A 22016-nucleotide genomic window follows, 5' to 3' on the forward strand; every position below is an offset into this window, starting at 1 on the left:
CTCACTTATAAGAAATCTTTTGCAGATAACTATGTGAAGTGCAGAGAGAAAGGACTGGGAAGTGTGTGTGAACTCAGGGAAATAGCCAGTAGAAGTACGTGAACTCTTGGTAGAGCATTAATTGCATTTGATGCTATTCGTAGTTACAGAAATGTATTACAGGAAATGTTTCTCCTGACAAAAGCTCCGTAGTTCAGTGCTATGAATTCTTCTGAGGGACAAACTGTAACCAAATAAAGCTGTTTCTTTATGCAACTCAGTTCATTTGTAGGGTAAGAAACTATGCAACAGCTGCGGTTCTTGAGAATCTGAGTGTAACTCTCGTTAATATGACTTGCCCTGCATAATTTGTGTGTTATCCTCTCTAAGTACCTGTTAGTGCTGGGCAGGGGCATGGTGTGTTCTTGAAGGAAGTTTACTTGAGACTAAATTTTCTCAGAAAGGTCGTAACTAGTGAGAGGTGAAAGACCTTGAAACTGGGTGCTCAGAAGTTGGTATTAATAAGCTTACACTTAAGCCATGAGTATTAGGGATTCTAATGTTTGTGAGCCTCGCGGCCAGTTGTGGGTTTGGGCTGGTTCCGGCAGTTCTCTTCAGGCCTCGCCTGAGGGGCGGCCGCCATCTTGGTGTGGAGAAGCGTGGAGGGCAACAATCAGCACTGTGATTCTCGAGTTTTTGACTGTCTGTGGATAGAATGAACCAGAACTGGAGGCAATTTTGCTGCAGCAGCATGACTCTGTGACTTTGCTAACAACATCCACTTAGGGCAGTATCCAGTTAGCCCGAGTACAGGTACAGCGGGATGCAGAGGCAGCTGCGCGGCTCCTGACGCGCCAGCTGACCCGACGTCGTGCTGGTGCACCAGCTCACCTGAAATCATCCAGGTATCTGACATTTGATTGTCCTGAAGCTTCTGAGTTTCCTGGGCCTTTATGAAGGTTTTGGGCTTTATTTTCAGGTGCTCAGTGCTAGGCTCTGTGTTAGGTGCCTTAGCAGGGTGCCCAAGCACCAGCCTTCTCCCACAGCTCCCTGGCCCTCTCCTGTGAAAATGGTGGCCGTGCTGGTGGCTTTCCTTGCACTGGTGGGTCAGTGGTTAATATTATTATGCAGGACATGAGGAGACTTGGGTTCAACTCCTTTCCCCTTTTTTTTCCCTCTCCCATTGGGGCCATTTTCTAGAGGTGTGGGAAGAAAGTGCCCGAATCCTTTCAGGCGAAGAAGAGAAGCAGACCTATATCTCCCATATCAAAGTGGAACAAACAAGGATGGGTGGTGTTACAGTATTTCTAGAAAACAAAGCAATGGCCATGTCTCTGTTTTAGGTGGCATTGTACATGTGTTTTTCAGAGAAAACAACAGAGGAAAGGGAGCGGCACCTGAGCCCAGGGCCTTGCTAGCTTAAGCTCTGGTTAGACACTGAGTTTCTTTGCCCTGTTGAGACTGAGGTTAGAGTTTTAGCCACAAATGCAACTTGAATATTAAATAAAAAAAAAAAGGGACCTCTAGGTTTGAGTGGCTGCTGATCTGTCTGGATTGTTTTGTTGTTTACATGTTTCTGTAAAATTTTTTTGTTAAGCTTAAAAATTGCTTTGAATTTATCTAAACTCTCTCCACATTTCATTGCAAGTACAAGGTTCCCTTTCTCAATTTTAGTCTTTTATACTAGGATTCACTTTTTAATGACTAAGTAATAATATTGAAAATGTATGAGCTGAACTTAGGAAGGAGCTAAGTAGTTTGCTTTTGTCCTGAGTGGTTATAGATAGCATCTATCATGTTTGTTTCAGTAATTATTCCAGTTGTCTTTGGAAGAAAGCACAGGCCTTTGCTTCACCAAGAGCACTAACTGTATTTTTTTTTTTTTTTTCTAATAACATATACATCAAAATACTTTCTAGGTTAGGTCACGCCCTTTCAAATCAAATGAAGAGCAAGGTCATATGATGTGGAATGGAAAAAAATATGTTTTGATATAAACTTGGAGTATTTTTTAATTGCATGTAAAGCATTACATGGGCTTTATTCACAGTGCCAGGCATATATATGCATATTTTCCAATAAGATTCACCTGGTGTGAGTAGGAGTTTAATTAATTTCTTCCTTCTTAGTTATTTTTCTAACCAGAGCATTTGATATGAAAGCCTTAATCTCAATTTTCATGAAGTAACGTATATGCCAAACACTAGAAAAAAAAGTGTTTTCATAGTACAGGGAGAACAGATAACTTGTGCAAGTAAAATCAGATTTTTGTCATTTTAGTAACACTGCCAACAATTAAGTACTGCTTCCTAGAATCTGAATATGTAAAATTCCCAGTGACAGCATGGGTTGTTTATGGGCTTTGGTATGATACTTTCTTTGTTAGAGTGCCAGTTCCTTTGGTATGCATTTCCTTTGTCACCTGAGGCTATTTTTCCAACACGTAACACATGTGATTTTTTTTCTGCTTTCTGAATAATCAGCTTTTCCTTTTACTCATTAAGCTTAAAAATACGGCCAAGGTATTAGCACAATACAAGGCATTAAGAGTGACCAGTCTCTACCAAATACTAAGTTCTTCTTGTCTATTACCTAATTAACATACCTTAATTAGTTCACTACAATTAATGAATGTGTTATGTAAAACTCAACATTTTCTACCTTCAGGATAACCATGTCATTGAATATAATGTGTCAGACTGGACTGTATGAATAATAAATACAGTCTATATTTATTAATGTAGTATATGGACTAGCTTGATAGACTGGTCCTCGATGTGGGGGGGTCAGGCAGCAGCCTGCTGGGAAAGGAACAGGAGGAGCATCATGGGAGGGCTTTGCCTGGGGGGAAAATAAAGGATGAACTCGAACAGAAATCAGGACCCTGCTGGTGCCAGGTGTCCCTGAGCCTGTCTGGGGTCCCCTACTGGGAGGAAGAAAAAAAAAAAATCTTTGGCTCTGGCTTCTGGTTTTTGTGCCTTTCACCTCCTTTCATTGCCTCACAGGTAGGGCTGGTTTCAAACCAGAAGTGCATAAGAATAATAATACAATTAATAATAATAATAAATATAAAATGTAAAACATGTATTTCTTTTTAAAAGCCCTGCACTTGTACTATTAAAATCAGGAAGGTAACTGTTGAATACTAATTTTTTAAGCAACTTGAAAAATGCATATTAAAAAGAATCTGCTATTTTAAAACTTCTGGTAGCTGTCTGAATTTAAGTATGTCTTTAGTTATGAGAAAATGTAATTTTGTACAATAAAAAATATGAAACTGCACAAAAGGTTGAGCTGAGTAGGAATAGGCCTTTCTCTTGTCATGCCAATGTGTTTTCGCTGACTAGAATGGCCTGTTGTGTTGGTAGCATATGGGAATTTTTGGCTTCCTTGAACATCTGAGAGGCTGGTGGTCAGCCTTTGGCATTGCCTTGTGCACCATCTGGGTGGAATGCCCAGTGCTCTGAAACATCCTGAATGGTTAAGACACATGAAGATGTTGCTACAGTAATCTAGAACTTCCTCTAAAAGAACCAAAGGCTTTGCTTATCTTACTGGTAGCAAAAGTGATACAATGTAAGTTTCCATGTGGGCATAATGCCATCTGGCTATAAACACCAGTGGCTGTAAAGCTTTGCACAAAGGTCATACTGATGACCTGGAAAATAGGCTTAGACTTATGAATGTCAAGTTGGTAGAGGAGCTTGAGAGCATGAACAAATTTCTTGAAATGGATTATGATGGTGCTAGGAATGAGAGGTTCAGATTTTTACTTACAATGCATTTTTAGGCATTTTATTCATGGGGGGGGTAAGTGTGTGTGTGTTAATGAGGTGAGTACATGGAGCATCTGTTCGAATAGAGAACTCGTTTCTTCTAGTCAGACTAGTTCTGTTTCTCCTGATGGTGAAAAATGTTTTTTTGTTTTCAAGTTGAGAAAGAAGCAACAAGTCCCGATATAACACTACCGTAAAATCAAGCTCTGATTTGGTTTCCCTAGCCACCTTTCTCTCTTCCTTGTCAAGTGAACAAGTGGTTTCTGATGAGTTAGAATAGACTATGTATAAGTCTATGGTCTATCGACTGCTGGAGGTTAAGCGAAATGAGAAAGTAATTTAAAAAAATGAAACATTTATGAGAATTTTCTTTTTATGATATGGCCTGAACTGCTTTTCTTGACTCATAATGTGAAGTACTCTCTTTTACATTAGCATGAATTATTTCTGTTGCCTTTATTCTTAATACTTCTGCTGTCATTGAGTGACTTTTGTAATCTTTTGTTGCTAATTACTTTCTTGAGTGAGTTATTTATAGGGAATCGTGTTACAGCTGTGGTATTTAAAATGTTTTATGGTAAACTGACTTTTGCATGATTTATGTAAGAAGTTTAATAATGAGGAAGAATTTATGAAATAATAGAGGTCTCTCATCACCTTGCTACCAAGTATGTGCTGACTGTCATGTATTTGTTTTCAAAATAAGTTTGTTTTCTTTGTAGGGCTGGGACTAGGCTGCAGTTGAGATTTACATTGTCTTTGGCCAGCAATTGGAAAATTCTGTGGGTAGTTGAAATGTTCAAAACTTCCTAGTAGTGTGTGTGAGGTACCATATTTAAATTATTTTTTTAATGATTCTCCTTTTATGTAACTATTCTGCTATGAGTTTGCATTCAACATTGAGCATAATCAACTATGGAAGAAAAATCGGGTTGGTCACTTGATGAAAAGACATTATGTAGTAGTACTATGTAGAGATTTGAGAGTAATTAGACTATGGAAATAACAGAAGTGTTCTTGGATTATATCTGATTGAGTCACCATCCTTGGAGGTATTCAAGAAACGTGTAGATGTGGCACTTCAGGGCATGCTGTGGTGGCTGAGGCTTTAGGGGGTGTTTTTGTGTGTGTGTTTTCTGGTGGGGTGTGTGTGGTTGCTTGTGTTTGTTTGGGTTTGTTTTTTTGTGTTGTTGGTTGGACTCAGTTATCTCAGTGGTCCTTTCCAACTATGAAGATTCTGTGATAGTACAGCTAGCACTGTTTCCCCTGTGAGACTGTTCTACTGATGACGTAGTTCCAAGTCAGTTTTTAACAGTGTAATTTTGTGAATGTTACAGTATCAAATGTCAACATTTCTTCCAACAAGGAGAAATTAGCGTAACACTTTTATCAAATTTGGATTTTTTTTTTTTTAATGATGAGACAATTTATGACTCAGTAATTGTATTTAAAGAGCATGTTGGAGAATGAGGGAAATAATGGAAATCTTATCGCTGAATGAGTATTTCTCTGAAGGATTGTTGTGACATCATCTTATCAATACAAATTTAGTTTTGTTACAGGCCTTCATTTAGGTCCTGAGTCTGGTCTGAGGATTCAGTGATCACCTGTTAGTACACGTATGCATGGCAGTGTCATTGGAAACACTGGAGACAGCAGAGGCCGAAGCCATCTCTGAGGAATATGATGAGGGTGCTAGATAGGGTGAGAATGTCCTTATTTTGTAGTTACCCTTTCCTCTGAAATTTGTATGGAAATTGACTCACAGCTTTAACCTAAGAGGAAGTTTTTAAAAGGGTCTTTGTGCAGGGAAGATTATGAGGGAGTGTAAGCAGGACAACATATTTTCTTTCTCACTGAGCTGTGGATTTCATTCCAAACTAATCTACTTTTTTCTCTCCAACCTAGAAAACAGTAGCTCTTTAAGACAGAAGGAAGGCCTGAAACAGGCCTGTGCTGGTGTTGAATGTATGATGGTCCCGTTGATGATCACTGGAGGGAGGTGGGAATAGGAAAGAAACTTTGTAGTTCAGGCATCATGTGTCTGCCATTGTCACTTTATGGGGAGATGGTCCTACTGTGGTCTCTGAGGGAGAGGAAAAGAAAAGGTAAAGTGGGCTTCTCCTGAGTTGCTCCTCCAGGACAAAGGGCAAGGTTTATTATCCTGAGTATATTTAGCTGTGTTAGATCTGATAATTTAGATTTTAGACTAAATAGTCAAATAAAAGCTACGTTTTGTGTGTAATGCATCAAAAAAACCTGTCAGGCAGCCCAAGTTCATGCAGTAGTTTAGGATGAGAAATCATACACTTTCTTCATGTGTATACATATGGGGGAGTGTGTGTGTGTAAGAAAAATTACTGTGTTCTCTGCTCACGGTGGGTGTATTGGTGGCGAAGCTGAGCAATGTGTCAGGGTAGTTCTCTAAAGTTCTCTGCAGATTGAAGTGGTTATCGAAGAATGCACAGACACTTTTCCAAGCTAAGTCTGAAGTAGAAGGGGCTAAATCCCCAGTGGGTAGAAGTTACATAATTTGGTGATGCTATACTGATTTATGCCTCTTGAGAGTCTGTCTGCAGCAGAAGCTGGAGGTGATGAGAAGAGACTGGATGAAAGAGAAAGACCATCCAGGAAAAATTCATCAAAATTGTCATTCTTGAAAGGACCATCATAACATATGGTAAGGCATATCATTTACCTCAGCCTCAGAGGAAAATGATTTCTGCTAGGAGAATATTAATCTTATTTCTTACAGGATCAGCTGACAGAGTAGGCTTTCTCCTGGCTGGTCTTCCCCTTCTGTTTTCTCTAAAGGGAAGGATGGAAGCTTGGAAATGTCTTATCTGTAGCAGACAAGCAAGTTGGCATTTTGCCATCATTTTCTGCTAGCAGAGAGGATAATGGTAATTATCTGTCAAAATTTAACATTTTTTTTTTCTTTGACAGATAACTTTTTAATGCAAAATATTTAGAAAACTCAGATGTATTTTGAGGCACATACAAAGCCAGGATTACTGAACTGACAAATTTTGTTTAAGAAAGATGAGTTTTTCTTCCTCTTCAGGGAGAAGGGAGAGATGAAAAGGATCAAAAGGAAGAAAGGTATAAGGTGTTCAATTTAACTAGGCTGCAGCTTCAGTATTTTATAGTATTTGGGAGATATCCAAAACATCATCACTTCAACTTCTGTTCCTTCTGTGGAAAAGCTGGTAGCACTTGCTTTGCTAATGGGTTCCAGCATTTTTTATTAAATTGTTATTTCTTAGTTTATCAGGAAAATAAATTTCTATTTTTCTGTACAACATGGAGTCAAAATTCCATCATCACCTTTTTAAGGAGGGGAAAGTGTTTTCTTATAATCAATTCTAGCATCCCCAGTGGTTGCAAGTTAGACCCTTAGTCAGCCATGTCCTTAGTTAATAAAAGGAGAAAGGCTTTCTCAAGCCATGGCACAGTTGTAGTACTGTTGAGATGCTTAAAAAGGTGGAAAGCTTTGCTTTCTTTAAAGTCAGAAAAGGAAGGCATGGTCATTGTAAATATAACCTATTAACCTTCTAGACACACATTTAACATTTATAATTTCAGTCTCATTTTACTCATAATTTTCCAGAATTCAAGGTCTATGTTAATATAATTCTACTAAAAAAATAGATGTATGTTTTTAAACTTTGAGGACATTTTGTATGCTTTTATTTCTGAATTTTTCCAAGAAAAAATGTAAACAACCAGCACTTACATACTCTGTAAGTATAGAATTGCTCCTCAGCATTCTGAGTGAAAAGAGATGTCTGCTTTCTCCTACATTATCTTCTAGGAGATAGGATACCAGACATATAAAAGTTGTTTTTGAAGGTAAAATATTGGATAGAAATCCTTCTTTTCATTGTTTTAAAACTATCAGTTATACATTTATTCTAATTTGTTGTCAACATGTAGTGCAGTGATCTGGATTGTCAGGGATCAGCCTGAGACACAAACTTCTGATTTAGTGCTAGGATATAGCAACATGGACTGTGGGCTGTTTGGAAAGGCAGGTTTTCATACAGCCACATTAACTGTTAGACAATTGGAACCAAGCAGTTCATTTGTAAATTTTGACCATACAGCCATGGTTCAGGTCTGCCTCTGCTTGTTTCCCATTTTGTTTTATACATGTTTCAAGTTTCCTTTAACAACAGTCATAGTTTTCCACAGATGAACTGATTATACTTACATCATGGCTGTTGAAATGACCACAAAAGGAGAGTCTTTGGGCAGTATATCATTTGAGAGAACAAAGAAAGTATGTCCATAAAATATAGCAAGTTTTTATTGAGTTAATAAATTTGAACTTATACTTTCTACATGGTCTTCCTTTTAGGAAGGTCTACCCTAAGAACAGGGTATTTACACTTTATAACAAAACACCACAATGATTTAATTGGAAAATTAAATAAGAGATATGTATGTAGACTAGAGAAAGGTAACAGAAGAAGTCCTGTCATTAAGATTAGAGGGGAATGTGCTATCATTAATTACTTTGCAGCTCATTCCACTTAAGTACAAAGATATTTTTTAATCTGTGTTGATCTGAGCAATCAGCTGAAAGGTAAGACCCGATGAATTATTTTGTTTTTTTGGTTAAGAGAAATTGCTGACGTATTTATATTGTTAACATCAGTCTATATATTGGGAGGAAGGCTCGGTGTCTTCAGCACAGGAGAAACCAGTTGTTACCAAGTGAGGTGTTTTGTTGTTGTTGTTGTTGTTGTTGTTATTATTATTATTATTATTATTGACTCTTAACTTATTTCTTATCAATGTTGAGCCCCAGGGCAATCTCCTGATTTTCCTTAAGTACCAATTCTTCTGTACCATAAGTTTCTGCTTTTTCTTGACCTGCCTGCATTTTTATGATCTTGTAGAAACATAGGCACACACCAGGTTCTTTGAGTCTGATTACTGCTCTTGCAGACCTTCAACTTCTGATAGTTAAAAAACCCCCAAACATTACTGACAACTTTGTATGGATTTGTGTTGGTTCCAATATAGTTCTTTTATTTGAGTATTTTTTCTTTTTCCTTGGCACTTCTATCTCGACAGCTACACAGATGTCCCCCTTAGTCTTTCATTTGTTAAGCTAACCAAAGCAAACATTTTCAGTTTCTTCTCAAAATTTCCCTTGCCGTTTTAGAAGCTTTTGTCTCTTGCATTTTGCATTCCTTTTTTTTTCTAGGCATAGATCATAAAAATGAAGTACATTAAGATTTTAATAGAGCTTCATCTTATTGCATTAATGCTGATGTCTATGTGCTGCAAATATCTTCCTCTGTTAATTACAATTCTTCATTTAACTCTTCTGCAGCTAGGGGAGAGATTATGTTCTCTGTATGAGCAGAAACTTGAGTGATGTTTCTGACAGATGTGGTTATAGCTCCTAGCTTTGGGTTTTTCACTCTGAGAGTAGATCATCATGAAGTACAAGATTGGCAGAGAGAAGGCCTACATAATATTTATGATAGGTGGCTTGGCAATATATAGATATATTTTTTTTATTTGGTCACTTCTTAACATCTTGCTGGACTTCGTGTCCTGGCTAGGTGGCTTGTGGTTGCCAGCAAATCACAGATGCAAGGTAATCCTTTATGTAGTTTTAAGTAGCTACTGATCAGAATATGGTATTGCAGAGCTGAATGTTTGCATAGGAGTAAATAACTTAATATTTAGTAAAGGTGTATTATTATGATTACTACTATTAATATTAACAACAGCAACCTTTGTAAATAATAATATTACCTTCGGAGATATTCCCATTTCATACTGATGCAGGGAAAGCCATTTTCCCCCTTCTTTTACTGCTGAATCACTCTTGTCTGTTTTTGAAGAGGCTTTTATCTCCTTGCATGTATGTATTTGTATCCTGTACACATAGATTTAGTAATATTTTCTTGGTTGAAAGTGAGTTTGTGCATTATTCTGGAAAAACTGTAAAAGTGGCAGCTTTCAAGAACATTGACAACTTTCAGTGTGGCACCCTGACTACCGCTATCATCAGCACTAAAAAAGACTGTGTCAGGTTGTTGGACCTCAGATAAACTCTCTTGGAGAAAATTAAAGGAGCGTCAAGTCTGGCCTGATCTGGTTCCCTTCAAAGGGATCTGGTACTTATTTAGGGCCTCCTAGGGATTCACTGCCTAGCCTCTCCTCTAGGCTATGGAACACGTCACCAGACCCTGTATGAATGTGTGGCTGAATTCGCCTTCCTGTAGGTGAAGTGTCCTAATGTTGAGGCAGTTGCACACTGTGTGAATAATTTAAAAAATGATAGCAGACAGTTTGTGTCTCTAAAAGGAAATATGTGGGGTTCATGGATGAGACCAGTTTGCTTTTATCTGTGCCATAATGTGAATGACTATAAGCCAAACTTGATTAAGTTACTCAAAAGAGCAATTACTACAACTGTATAATAATAGTGTTAAACTAACAGAATAGGGTCTGGGCGAATTAATTTGGAAGCATTTACTTCTAGTTTCAGTTTCTGCTTGTATTTCGAAGTAAAGAAGGACATCCCAATTAATATGAATAACATGTATGCTGTAGTTAAATGAGGGAAGATTTTTTTCCTCCAGATTTCCTGTGTCTGTAAAATGTGACTGGTAGCAATATATTTTCTTACGTGTTGAGGGGATGTTCCTTTGTGTTTAAGGGTGTGAACTGTGTACATAGGACTTCCTCACTGTGTGAATGAGTCATTTTTCTGTGGGTCTAGAATTTAGAGGAACTATTAAATTATAACTTTTTCCAGTTTGTTGGTTGCTGTGTTTTGTCTTAGTTCTGTGAATTGATTTTTTTTTTTTGCATAAGTTTTGTTGCCATAATGATAGCAATATAAGTAATGGTTTCTAATAATTAATTCAGTTGCACTAAGTATGTATTTTAATAGAAAGTCCAGTTCTTACTTTATAGTCTTAATAACTTAAAAATTACTAAAGAGGATACTGTACTTTTGTTAGCTTGAAAGGTCTCTCATATCAGAAAAAAAGCCATGCATGATTGTTTTGTTTGATATCAAAACACATTTTTGCTGTCATAATACTGGCACGTTTTCAAGGCATGCTGTTTTCTGGCTGCTAGCAGGGAGTAATGGAAACAATGCAGTGATCATGCAATTGTTGAAAATAAACACTAAAAATACTTATGGAGGCAATGTCTTTAATAGAGACTAGGATTAATAAGGCTGCATAAAATAGCTGTTTTAGTACCACAGGGCGATTTAAATGCCTTGCTGCCTATGAATTGTTCATAATTTCTTTCTGGTAATTTTCCTTTGGATCAGATTGTGATGCTTCTTCTGAATGATGATAGTGCTTGTTGAGGAGTGGTCATGCAAGCAAAATTTGATAACCTCGATATGTCACTTCATCTGCCGTTTTTCTTCCGTTAATGCGAAGCTGGTTGCATAATATCTAATTTCTGCTTTAGCTGACCGCAGATAAAAACAAAATCTATAATGGCAGCGCTAGGTTTTATAAAAAACGCAAGTGAGGAGTTGAAGGATGTGGCTTGTTCTGTTTGGATGATGCAGGATTGCTTTAAGCAGTAAGCTTACTGTTTTCAGATGGCATTAGCAGCATCAGTGATAGAGCTGTGTCAGCCTCCTTGACTACTGGATGTCTGTAATCACACGGAGGAGAAACTATATTTAAGATCTGATATCGTGAGGGTAATGACTGCAGCACTTACGGATGGACAGAATGGCTGTTAATGCTTTCTTCACTAGCCCAGAAGATTTTGAAAGATAGATGCGTCTGTGATGTACCTCTGTAAGACAGGAAATGCAATTTCTGGGGGTCTCTGCAAGCAGAAAGGTCATGCAGCTTGGAACCAGTGAGACATTACAGTCTTTCAGTCATCAGGTATGACCTCATAGTTTCTACTAATATTTCTAGCACAAGGGTTTGTTTTACAATTTTAGGTCATTTACAATCTCTTTGTCTGTGTAATTGCTTCATGTTGGATTTGCTAGAGGATTTATAGGGTAGACTATTTACATAAGCAGAGCAATGTAGATCTTGGAAATCAAACCTGTTTTTAATTGCTATTTAAATAATGTAAAGTTATTCCATACATATCTCAGCATGTTTTTATTGTGAATATAATTTCTTTGAACTATTTAATGGTAATAGCTTATAGCTATGCTGTGAAGTAAAATGATCAGATTGTATGGCATTTTAATTTTGCTTTATCTTTACATAGCACACAAAGCTATTCTGTGAACGTATGTGTTTGTCATACGAAATGCAGTATAAGGCAACTGTTTACATACAGTGGCAGGTTATTTAAAACAACGTAACACGTTGTATAACAGGACTGAGCTATTCTGCAGGCACAGATCTTGCTTCGTTTTGCACTAGTAGATTTTTTTTCCCCTTCATTTGAAATTGGTTTTAAAAATAGCTCACTGAAGATAACAGTGAAAGTTTGGCAAGATAACTCCCCCCTTTTTAATTATTACACTCAGTGACACATACTAATACTAATGGGTTGTAAAAGGGAAGATTATTAGCTGAAACATTTATAATGTTGTTTAAAAGCAAATTAATTTTACCGAAGCATGTATCATCCTTTTTAACTGTTGCCAACTTTATTGCAAGGCTGATATTTTTATGTCTGCTAATGCATTGTGGTGGTGGTTTGGAAAGTCAGAGTGCATAAAAGAAAATAAATATATAGGTACAAATATATAAGAAGATAGTGGCCTAATTTCATGCGTGGAGCATAAAATGGATTTTGAGATATTGTTATCCTTTTAGGTGTTAGACTAGATAATAGCCATTGTTTCTCTTAAATACAGCATAGAGCAATTAGATTTGAGACTGAAGGATAAGTTTATTTATTTATTTATTTTTTAATTCAGCTCCATCTTAAGAAATTCTAGATGTATTTGCAGAACATTTCCATGGCAACATGTTTGGCCATGTGTTTTAAAAGCTCAGCTGAAGCCTGAAAGTAATGTGCAATTTTTATCTCACTTGCTTTACCTTTGTGAAACAACAGTTTTCACTTATAACTGGACTGCACATTGGCAGGGGTGTGAGCAGTATTTCCTGACCCAAAAGCACAGGATTGAGTGATCAAGATAGAAAAATATCATGTTTCCACCTAGAAATCTAAACATGAAAAATGGATTTGATTTTGCATTTAGAACTTATTCTGGTTTCACCCCCATTTAATGTTTGTTGGAAACGTATGTGTGTGGGAGACAACAGAAGACCAAACTTAAGAATTTACAGCAAATTACTTCAGTAAAAATGTCTTTTCATTTTTAATTAAAACCATATTCGTAAAAAATGTTGTATTACTGTTACTGGGCATAATTTATAGTTTCCTAGTCTACTTATCCAGCTTATACTCTTATTAATAATGGTGAAAGACTGCTCTGCGCTTAACCTTGATTAGGTTTGGAACGATTTAACTATACCTTTTATTTGCTACAAGATCTGTTTAATCTGTTAGAGTTTATTTTCAGTATTTTAATTTATTAGTCACAGTGAGTACATTCTGTTTCTTGGCATTGGAATGAAATTCCTGGAAGTATTGGTTTCATGGTGTTTTGGTGATTTGCAGTGTTTATGAAGTTTTTAATAGGACCAACCCTTCCCTGCACTTCTTAGTTTGCCTTACTCAGGTACAATTTAAAATCCTGATTTACCTCTATTTTGATGTTGTTCCTGAAGTCTCTTTTCCTCATTTAAAATAATTAGATCTCCATGGTTTTTTTGTGTAACTGGAAGCTATAGCAGTATGTCAGGTACTGCTCCTGCATTCTGTTTCATCATTTATATTAATTCTGCACACTGTGTTATGAGAATGTTTTTGTAATGTAACATTGATAATCTCAAAATACTGCAATAGACATCCATGGCAGCCTGTTTAGGATAGAAACTGTCAACAGAGGAAGATAAATTGGCGAAGAATGCTTATTTGAGGAAGTGTACGTTTAGGCCATTCCATTTTGAAATGATGATATTACTGACTATTGCAAGTTAGTTTGAATGTTTTTTCCTTCAAAGGATTTAGTCCCATTCATTACAAGTCCTTCTTCATTTGAGGGGTCTAGAAAATAATGTCCTGAAAAAATGTATTAAGGAGGTGAAAAGATTGTAGCAAGGTAGAGATATGCACGTGAGAGCAGGGGATTGGACCAAAGTGATCTGAAAGCTTAAAACTACAAACTGTTTTGCTTCTTTAACCCTCCTCCCTGCCAATCCCCCTCAAAAAGGTTTAAAATATCCTTGCTGATATTTGAACATATTTCACAAATTTGGAGTAACTGAATCCAGTGGCAGTGTGTTAGTATCAACAGAAAAAAAAATTTATGCCGTCTTTGAAGCTATATTATCTCTTCAAACAAAGTTGATTGCAGCTGTCAGTATTTGAAGAATGACATGTGAAGTTCTCTCTAATTAAAGAGTTCTTTCCCCTTGACTGGGCATAATGAATACTCATCCCTAAGTGTATCTTTCCCCATTCCTATTCACAGAACTTGAAGATAAAGGTCTTCTAAAGAAACAAAGCTCTGTATGGATATTTTAGGAACAGTGTTAACTAGTAAGTTGGGCAAGAAGCCCAATATCTGTGTCATTTATCAGTTCTAAACATGAATGTTCACACTCATGCACATACTCAGTTGTGTAGTGCTTTTACTTGTTACTGATTGCTGTCCTGATTCCACAATACTGACTTTTTTTGTATGTTATAGTGCCAGTTTTTAAGGAAATGGAAACACTAGGACAAAAAGGAGATCATGGCCAAACATTAACGAATAGCATATACCAGTAAGGGATTACAAGATGTGACTGATTATAAGGTGGGCAAACTGCTATTCTCATTTTATTAAAGGCATCAAGTTTTTTCTTGTGTTTAAATGATACTTCTCATATTTTATTTTGTGTCCATGTCCCTTGTCCTGTCACTGAGCAGCAGTGAGAAGAGTCTGGCTAAGCCTTCTCCACTTTCCCCCATTAGGTTTTTATATCCTCTGATAAGATCCCTCTGAGCCTTCCATTCTCCAAGCTGGAACATTTCCAGCACTCTCATTCTCTTGTGTGAATGATGTTCCCCTTTACTGGGCTTACTTGAGTACGTCCAAGCCTCTTGTGCAGGAAGGGAGCCCAAAACTGGACAGGGTGCTCCAGTTGTGTCTCAACAGGGCTGAGCAGAGGAGCAGAATCATGTTGTCTGTGAAGGAAATTGGGATTCTCTGTTAACTAGTCAATCAAATATGGGAAACTTTGCACAGGGATCCTTGAAAAATGAGGACTGAATGCATAAATAGACATGTTTGTTGGTAATCTTATGGAGAAGGAGAGTTTTGAAAATAGCTTTGCTTAAGTCATAGCAGTTGTTCTAGTAATGAAAGCTGTTGTTTTGGAGTGTCTTATGTGGAATCTGTCTCCCAGTGCCAATTGGTATAAGCAAAGAATAACTCCTAAAGAGACGAGTTAAACTTTAATATTCTAAACTACAAATTTTAAAGTAATTGAATAAAAAGAAATAATCTAGTATGATATCAATGAATAACAACAACAACAATAACACCAATAATAATAACAATTTAAACTATTGGTAACATGAACTCCAGGGATTTGTAAGTTGTGCTTTTAGTCAGCTTGCCAAAAACGATTTGTTAATTTCTGGTGGAATGGAGAACTTGCTCAAATGTTCTCAACTGATGAACACCCATCATTCAGCTTGGTGCATTGACTGAAAATGTCAAACAGGTGTGTGAGGGAGTGTTAATGTACTGTTAAAATATGCTCATGTTTATAATAGCTTCCCCTTTTTCTTCCAGGCTGCTTAAATCGAAAATATGTATAGGAGCCTTTAGATTCAAGGTTCATCCATTTCTCTCTTGATAACATGATGAGTTTCCTTATTTAGATTCTCTTTATTAAAGATTTTATGCATGCACACAGAGTCACTAAAATACATGCAAGAAATCGTGCCTATATGGTTTGCATTCACATTTAATGCAATTAGAACTATTCTGATAATAGTAATACTAGTTTTATGCCCCAATCCTGCAATTAAAATTTCCCAGGAATAACAGTGTCACTGTTATGTCTGAATCCTGCATGTGGAACAGCAGGTCCTTTACTTAGGGGAGCTGCAGCAGAGCAATACCATTCAGGTGTGGAGTTGGTTTGGAGATAGGAATTTGCATGGTGGAGACCTGATGTCAAGCTTATTGGATGAGGGGGTTAACTATGCTTTAGTGGAGAGTTAGTCAGAGAGTTAGCCTTGCAGTTCAGATAGACCAGCTGATGTCACTCTTAAGTTCCATTTTTAAAGGTAATAAATGTTTATTTTCTATTTTCCTGCTAAGGCTGTCTGAAATACTTTAACCTTAAAAAAAAAAAGAAAAAGAATATATATATATTAAAAAATTTACTTTCTTTTCCTCTTTTCTTCTCACCATTGTTCAAATAACTTTTCTAGTGCTATTCCAAGAATAAATTTTGGTGAGTATAAAATTTCAGACTTCATGCTTGTATTTGTGTGTCTTAAACAGTGGTTGAGTATATCAGAACTTTAAATTTAGGCAACTCTTATTTGAGTCTGATTGGTGTTACTTCCGTGTTGACTGCTGTGTAACCTTTTTAATGGCATACACTGAATGATCATTAGAGAAATCTAATGCACTTGGAAAATGCAAAACAATAGTTTTGTAACAATAACAGCAATGTAGTGATTTCCTGTGGCATTGTATATTTTGCTGAAGGGGCCTTAGATTCCACATAGCAAGCTTAGGCCTGGTTCTGTGAGTTATGCTAAGGATGAAGCTCAGTGTCTGGTAACTGTGACTGGATCTTATCTGTGAAGTATCAGTTGTGGTATTTGTGCTACTGTGTGTCAAAAATACGACTTCTTACATCACCAGGATTTAATGGAAGTGGCTGGATATTGCCACTAAAGTTTAACTAACATATGAAATGTGAAACATACAAAAATGAAAAACTGTCTTGGCATTCTTCTTTTGTTCTCTAAGGTAGTGATGACCCCTTTCTCTAGGAACTTGGTTGCCTCATTGCCTTTGCCAGACCTGTCCCCTCTGCTAAATCTTGGTGCCCTGTTACCAGTCCTTCTGCACATAGTCACAAGTGAATTCCTCATTGCTGCTGGTGAGCATCTTGCAGTGATTCACTGAGCTTGGTTATTGCCCAGTCTGCCTTCTGCTCTCCTCCTCCTCTTTCCGGAGTGGTTTTCTATTTTGTAGGGTGCAGATGTGCTGAAATTTCAGAGCCCTCTAACTTCTAATGCAAAGATGCATATTTGCTGTGAATGTCAGTGAGAGATATAATCTGTGGTGTCAGAAGTAGTTACTAGCACTCCCTTGTGTTCTGAACATCTGCAGTAGCAGCAACCTTACCACAGATCTGATAAGTGCTTTGTGTCTTTTCTTGCCTGCTTCAAGCAATTGGAAGTGTTACGTTGTATCCTTTTTAGTATCCTTTGCAATTGCTGAGACATGGATTAAATTTACATTTTTAGCAAAGCCTGTATCATCAGCTATAAACAAATTTCCCTGGTAATCACTTAGACTTTATTTCCCTCATGGGCCTCTTTTTATGTCCATAAAAATGTCATTAGCAATTTCTAGTTTAATTTCCTTTTAATTTTCCTGTCTTTGCTTGGCTACACTGTACACACCTGTAGATCGCTTATTTAATGTAGGAGTGTAAAGAATAACACTTTTATCTTCCACTATGCACAGCATAAAATTTCTTCAGGTGAACTGAAAACTCTTAAGCTGTTCACTCAGTCATACAAACAAGATTCAGGCTTTTTGGCTTTGAACACTTGTATCTCTTTCTTTACAGAATTGGACAGCAGGGATCCTTTAAAGTAAGTTGTCTTAAGCCCTGGAGCTGATACTCTTCCTATAATGGATGCTCCTGTCTTTCCAGCATGTTCATGACATGTTCAAGACAAGAAGCACCTCATGCTCAGTAACCCTCACTTTGGGAGATTGTCTGTGTTAATGAAAGCAGGGTGTTTTTTTTTGGCTTCATCCGGTTCCTAGTGGAATTCTGGCCAGTTTGAACTTATGTGTACTCACAACTTCCTGTTCTCTTATCAGAGAGCCTCTTGATCAATCTCAGTATGGGACTGCAGATCTCCTTCAGATACTTCAGTTGCCATGACTTTTTCTGGAACACAGAAATATAAACATTATTGTTCTGGGCCCAACTAAAGATATTAGCTCATCCTCTTCACTCTCTGATACTGGACAAAAGCCTGGGGAAATGTACGATAGTGGGGCTGGTGCACAACAATAGATCCGCTGGGTACTCTCTGAGAAACTCACAGTTCATGGCTTCAGGACTTTCTGTTTCAGAAATGGTAATTTTGATTTGTTACCTGTGATAGATTTCCCTGATAATGTTCACACATTTCTTGAACTGAAGTAAACTTCTAGTGTCCACTGGAGTTGCATAGCTTGCTGATATGCTGTTTGAAGAACTACATCTTTTTGTTTGCTTCGAACCTGGTTCAAACTGGCTTAATTTAATGCCACCATCCTCAGTACTATGTTGGAAGAGTCACTGAACAGTAATTTCTCTATTCAACCTCTTTAATACTCATCATGTTTTTATAGACTTCTAATATATCTACCTCATACAGTGGATGTTCTTGTTCTCTGCCTCTGAATCTTTTACATTCAGCTGTATCCCTTTTGGCAAGTAGGAATTAGTTACACTTGATATTCAAGCTGCAGGAAAAATCAAGATTTGTACTGTGGGCATAAGGATATCCTTGTTTTGGTCCTTGTGTTTCTTTGGCTCGTAGTGTTCCATTTGCTTTTTTTTCCACAGCTACCAAATTTTGATACAACATTTTAATGGAATTTTTTAACCAAAACTCTCAAGACCCCACTGCTAAATGATGGTGCTTGGAAAGTTTCACTAAATATGTGAACTAGGATTGCTTTTCCCTCTTGTGCATTCATTTGCAACTTTACCACTGAATTCCATCAAACATTTTTATCATCCGTAACACACTTGGTGGGCGAAGGACCTTCTGCAACTCTTCGTATTCAAGCTTTATTAATCTGATTAGGAAATTAACTGTCATTAGCAAACTTTGCCAGCTTGCTGCATGCCCAAAATAATCTGTACATGTGTACCAGTGCACATCTCATCAGAAATCCAGTGATGACTTCTGCACTGGTGACCTCCCCATGCCAAAAAAATTTGCAGTTTCCTATGGCTTCTGTTTTCTGTATTTTATACTTTGTTACCCCAGCAAAGACCTTTCATCATACGCCATCGCTGCATCATACGCCATCGCTGCTTAAGTTCTTTCAGTTGCCTTTGGCGAAGACCTGTGCTCAAACCTATTGGCAGTCAAAGTAGACTTTGCTAACCAGTTTATTAACAGCCTTCTTTGCTCCTTCAAGGAATTACAGTAGGTTTGTGAGTCATGATTTCACAGGGTCAGTTGTTTTCAAGTGTATCACACTTACTCATGTGGTCTGTAATTTTATTCTTTATGTTAATTTCTTTAAATCTGCCCATTACCAGCAGCAGGTTTACTGGCTGATTGCTTATAAACACTTTTTGGAAATCTTTTTAGAATTGAATGTGATATGTATGGTCTTCCAGTTCAAAGGTACCAGAAGTGATTTAAAGTAAGGATGTTACACATCACATTCAGTGTCTCACCTGGTGAATCTGGGTTTGTAAATTGGGTTTTGTTGGCTTAAATATCTCAAGAGTGAATCTGTTGGAAGGATATGCACATTCAATACACCTTTACTTCTAGGCTAGCTGGATCTCCACAGAAATGTAATGCAGCATAACACAAGAAAACTGAGGAAGCAGGGATGTTCAAAAAGTGTAACAGACAAATACAAAAAGTCATCACACCTTTGCTGATCTTTTATCATTCTTTGGCACAAGCATTACTTTTGTGGTTCAGGGTGATGAAAAATGAACAAGAAAGAGAAAAAAATGAATAAAATTTTCAAAGGAATAACAATAGTCTCTATTAATGGAACTATGCACAGGGTTTATTGACTTGATCTGTATGTTAGTGCAAAGGAGATGTTTCTTATCTTTTACTTACTAATTAAATATGTCACTTTCTGCTTCCTGCTCCCTCCCTCCAGTTGTTTTTTTAGGAGATGAATAATAGAAGAGCATAGGCAGAGTGCTAGTTAAGCTGAACTGGCTGTTCCAGTGATTGTGAGGTGAATGGGCAGGCTTCCTGACTGCCTTGTGCAAGGCAGATCCACTGCTAAAGGGAGAAGTGGGGATATTTGTTTGTTTTGTTTCTCTGTCTCTTTTTTGCCCTCTATGAAAAATTCTTCAGTTTAAAAGTAAGCTGTGTAGGGAGATGCAGTTTCAGTCTTTAGTTGTCTTTTAAAGGCTTTGGGCCTTTTTTGTTTGAAGGATGGACACAGGTTCAAGGGAGATTTAATTTCTGTTCTTCTGACTTGCTTTTATTGCTTCTAGTCTCGTGGGCTTTTTCTATACTTTGTCCCAACTTAAAATACGCTCATTCTGTTTCTAAGCAGAGCAAAGCTCTTATGATATGTCCTTTTTAAAGAGTTCTGTTGCAGTCCACAGCAATGCTGTAGTTTAAAATAAAAATTATCTGGAATCTTATCTAGCTCCTATCCTGCTGGGTTCCCATTGAATACACAGGAGATGTGCAAGGTGCAAGTGAATGTAGGATTTCACATACCTTTTGAGGAGTAACATCTTTGTCATCATCCAGTGTCCTAAGAATTCCACCATTTGGAAATGGATTTGTAATCACCATGGTTTACAAACCTGCTTCCTTGAGTTTTGAATTCTGCCATGTTTACATCAGGAGATTATATTATATTTGTGACAGTAATAACATAAGAGAATGGCAGGGAGGGAGTGAATTTCAAGTAACTTTTTTCTCTTTTTCTTCTCTCCCTCTTCCTCTCTTCTCAGGCAGATAAACTGCTAGAGCTTTAATGTGTTAGCTGAAATCTGGGGTTCCCATATATAGCAGATCTGATTGCACCTTTTTTTGAGGACCAGAAGTCCTGTGTAACTTCTGGGGATAGATAGGTTTAAAAAATGTTAGCTTGCCTTGTTCTGTTCTTCAGAAATATTCTACTTGAAAACAGTTGTTGGTAAAGTTAACTACCAGATACATTGTCTGTGATATTGGGCTTGGAAAGAATAAGCAGAATTAAATTAACCAAACAAACTCCCTAAAAAACCCCCAGACACTCCTTCCCCAGTAACCCAGATATCTGTATATCCAAGGATAGAGAATAGCACTTAACCAGTGATGTTATTTACTGTCTTGTGTACTATATCTGTAGAAGAATTAAGCAATCAGTATGCTATTCTGGCAAATGATCCATAAATATGATTAAAATTCCTAGGAGAATAGTGCCCAGATTAATCCAGTTCTACATTACAGAAGATTTACTAGCAAATGTTGGCGTGAACTTCTAAGGTAGTTACAGGGTGTACAAGCGTGAAATACCTCAACCAATACTGCTTATATGGACTTAGCATGCAATATAAGCTTCAGTGGCTTAAATTTTTCCTAGTCTTTTCCTAACTATGTCATAGCAAATCATCCTTATCAACTTGCATTTTAAATCACCATGTAATTTGTTAAAACAACTAATATATATCAGAGTATATGTAACAGCCTCAGATAACAGAAGTTTCAGGATATATCAAAGAGCAACGATCAGGCTGGTACTGTTTCCTTTCTCTTGTTATTCTTGATTGCTTTATTGGTCTTGTTTATTTCTCTGCCTTGTGATGCTTTTCATACTCTTACATCAACCCATGTCCAGATTAAACTTCTTTTGATATACTCTGTCCTTTCCTTGTTCCCTTAAATTACATCTGCCTCGGGTTCAGCCTCCTGTCTGTGCTATTCCTGTCTCCTCCTTTTTTCATTCAGGTGCAAAACTCCTAATCTCCTCCATTATCTGGTCTTCCTTTTGTTTCTTAGTGTCTCTGGTCTTAAAGAACCTGGAGATTATTTTTTTTACCTCCTGCTGTTCCTTTGGGCCCACAGAACTCTGTTCCTTTGTTTATTAACACTGCCCCATCTTTCATCCTTTCTGTGGAGACACTTAACCTCCAGCGATAGCCACTCCGAATTTGGGTCAAAGAAGTCTGTACTTCTGTGCACTTGTTCTTAAGCTCTGCCTTTTTTTTTTTTTTTTTTTTTTTAAGAATAGCCTTTCTTTCTGCCTGCCTTTCTAACATT

General features: G+C 37.2%; 1 protein-coding gene across 10 annotated transcripts in view; it reads left to right on the forward strand.

Annotated features, from left to right (window-relative positions):
- SLC4A10 (solute carrier family 4 member 10) overlaps nt 1-22016 on the forward strand; it is a 146976-nt gene that overhangs the window by 20828 nt on the left and 104132 nt on the right. For 2 of the 10 annotated variants that reach the window (XM_051623717.1, XM_051623718.1), the window contains exon 1: nt 11138-11650. The exons of 2 other annotated variants lie outside the window; for them this stretch is intronic. In XM_051623717.1, coding sequence (XP_051479677.1) covers nt 11570-11650 — 81 coding nt within the window. In that variant the 5' untranslated portion in view covers nt 11138-11569. Of the gene's footprint in view, nt 1-11137; nt 11651-14277; nt 14346-14496; nt 14605-16222; nt 16259-22016 lie in introns of those variants that run through there. 6 more of the 10 variants (XM_051623720.1, XM_051623722.1, XR_007889924.1 and 3 more) reach the window with 6 other exon arrangements.

This window comes from Apus apus, chromosome 6, assembly GCF_020740795.1.
Source record: "Apus apus isolate bApuApu2 chromosome 6, bApuApu2.pri.cur, whole genome shotgun sequence".
NCBI lineage: Eukaryota > Metazoa > Chordata > Aves > Apodiformes > Apodidae > Apus > Apus apus.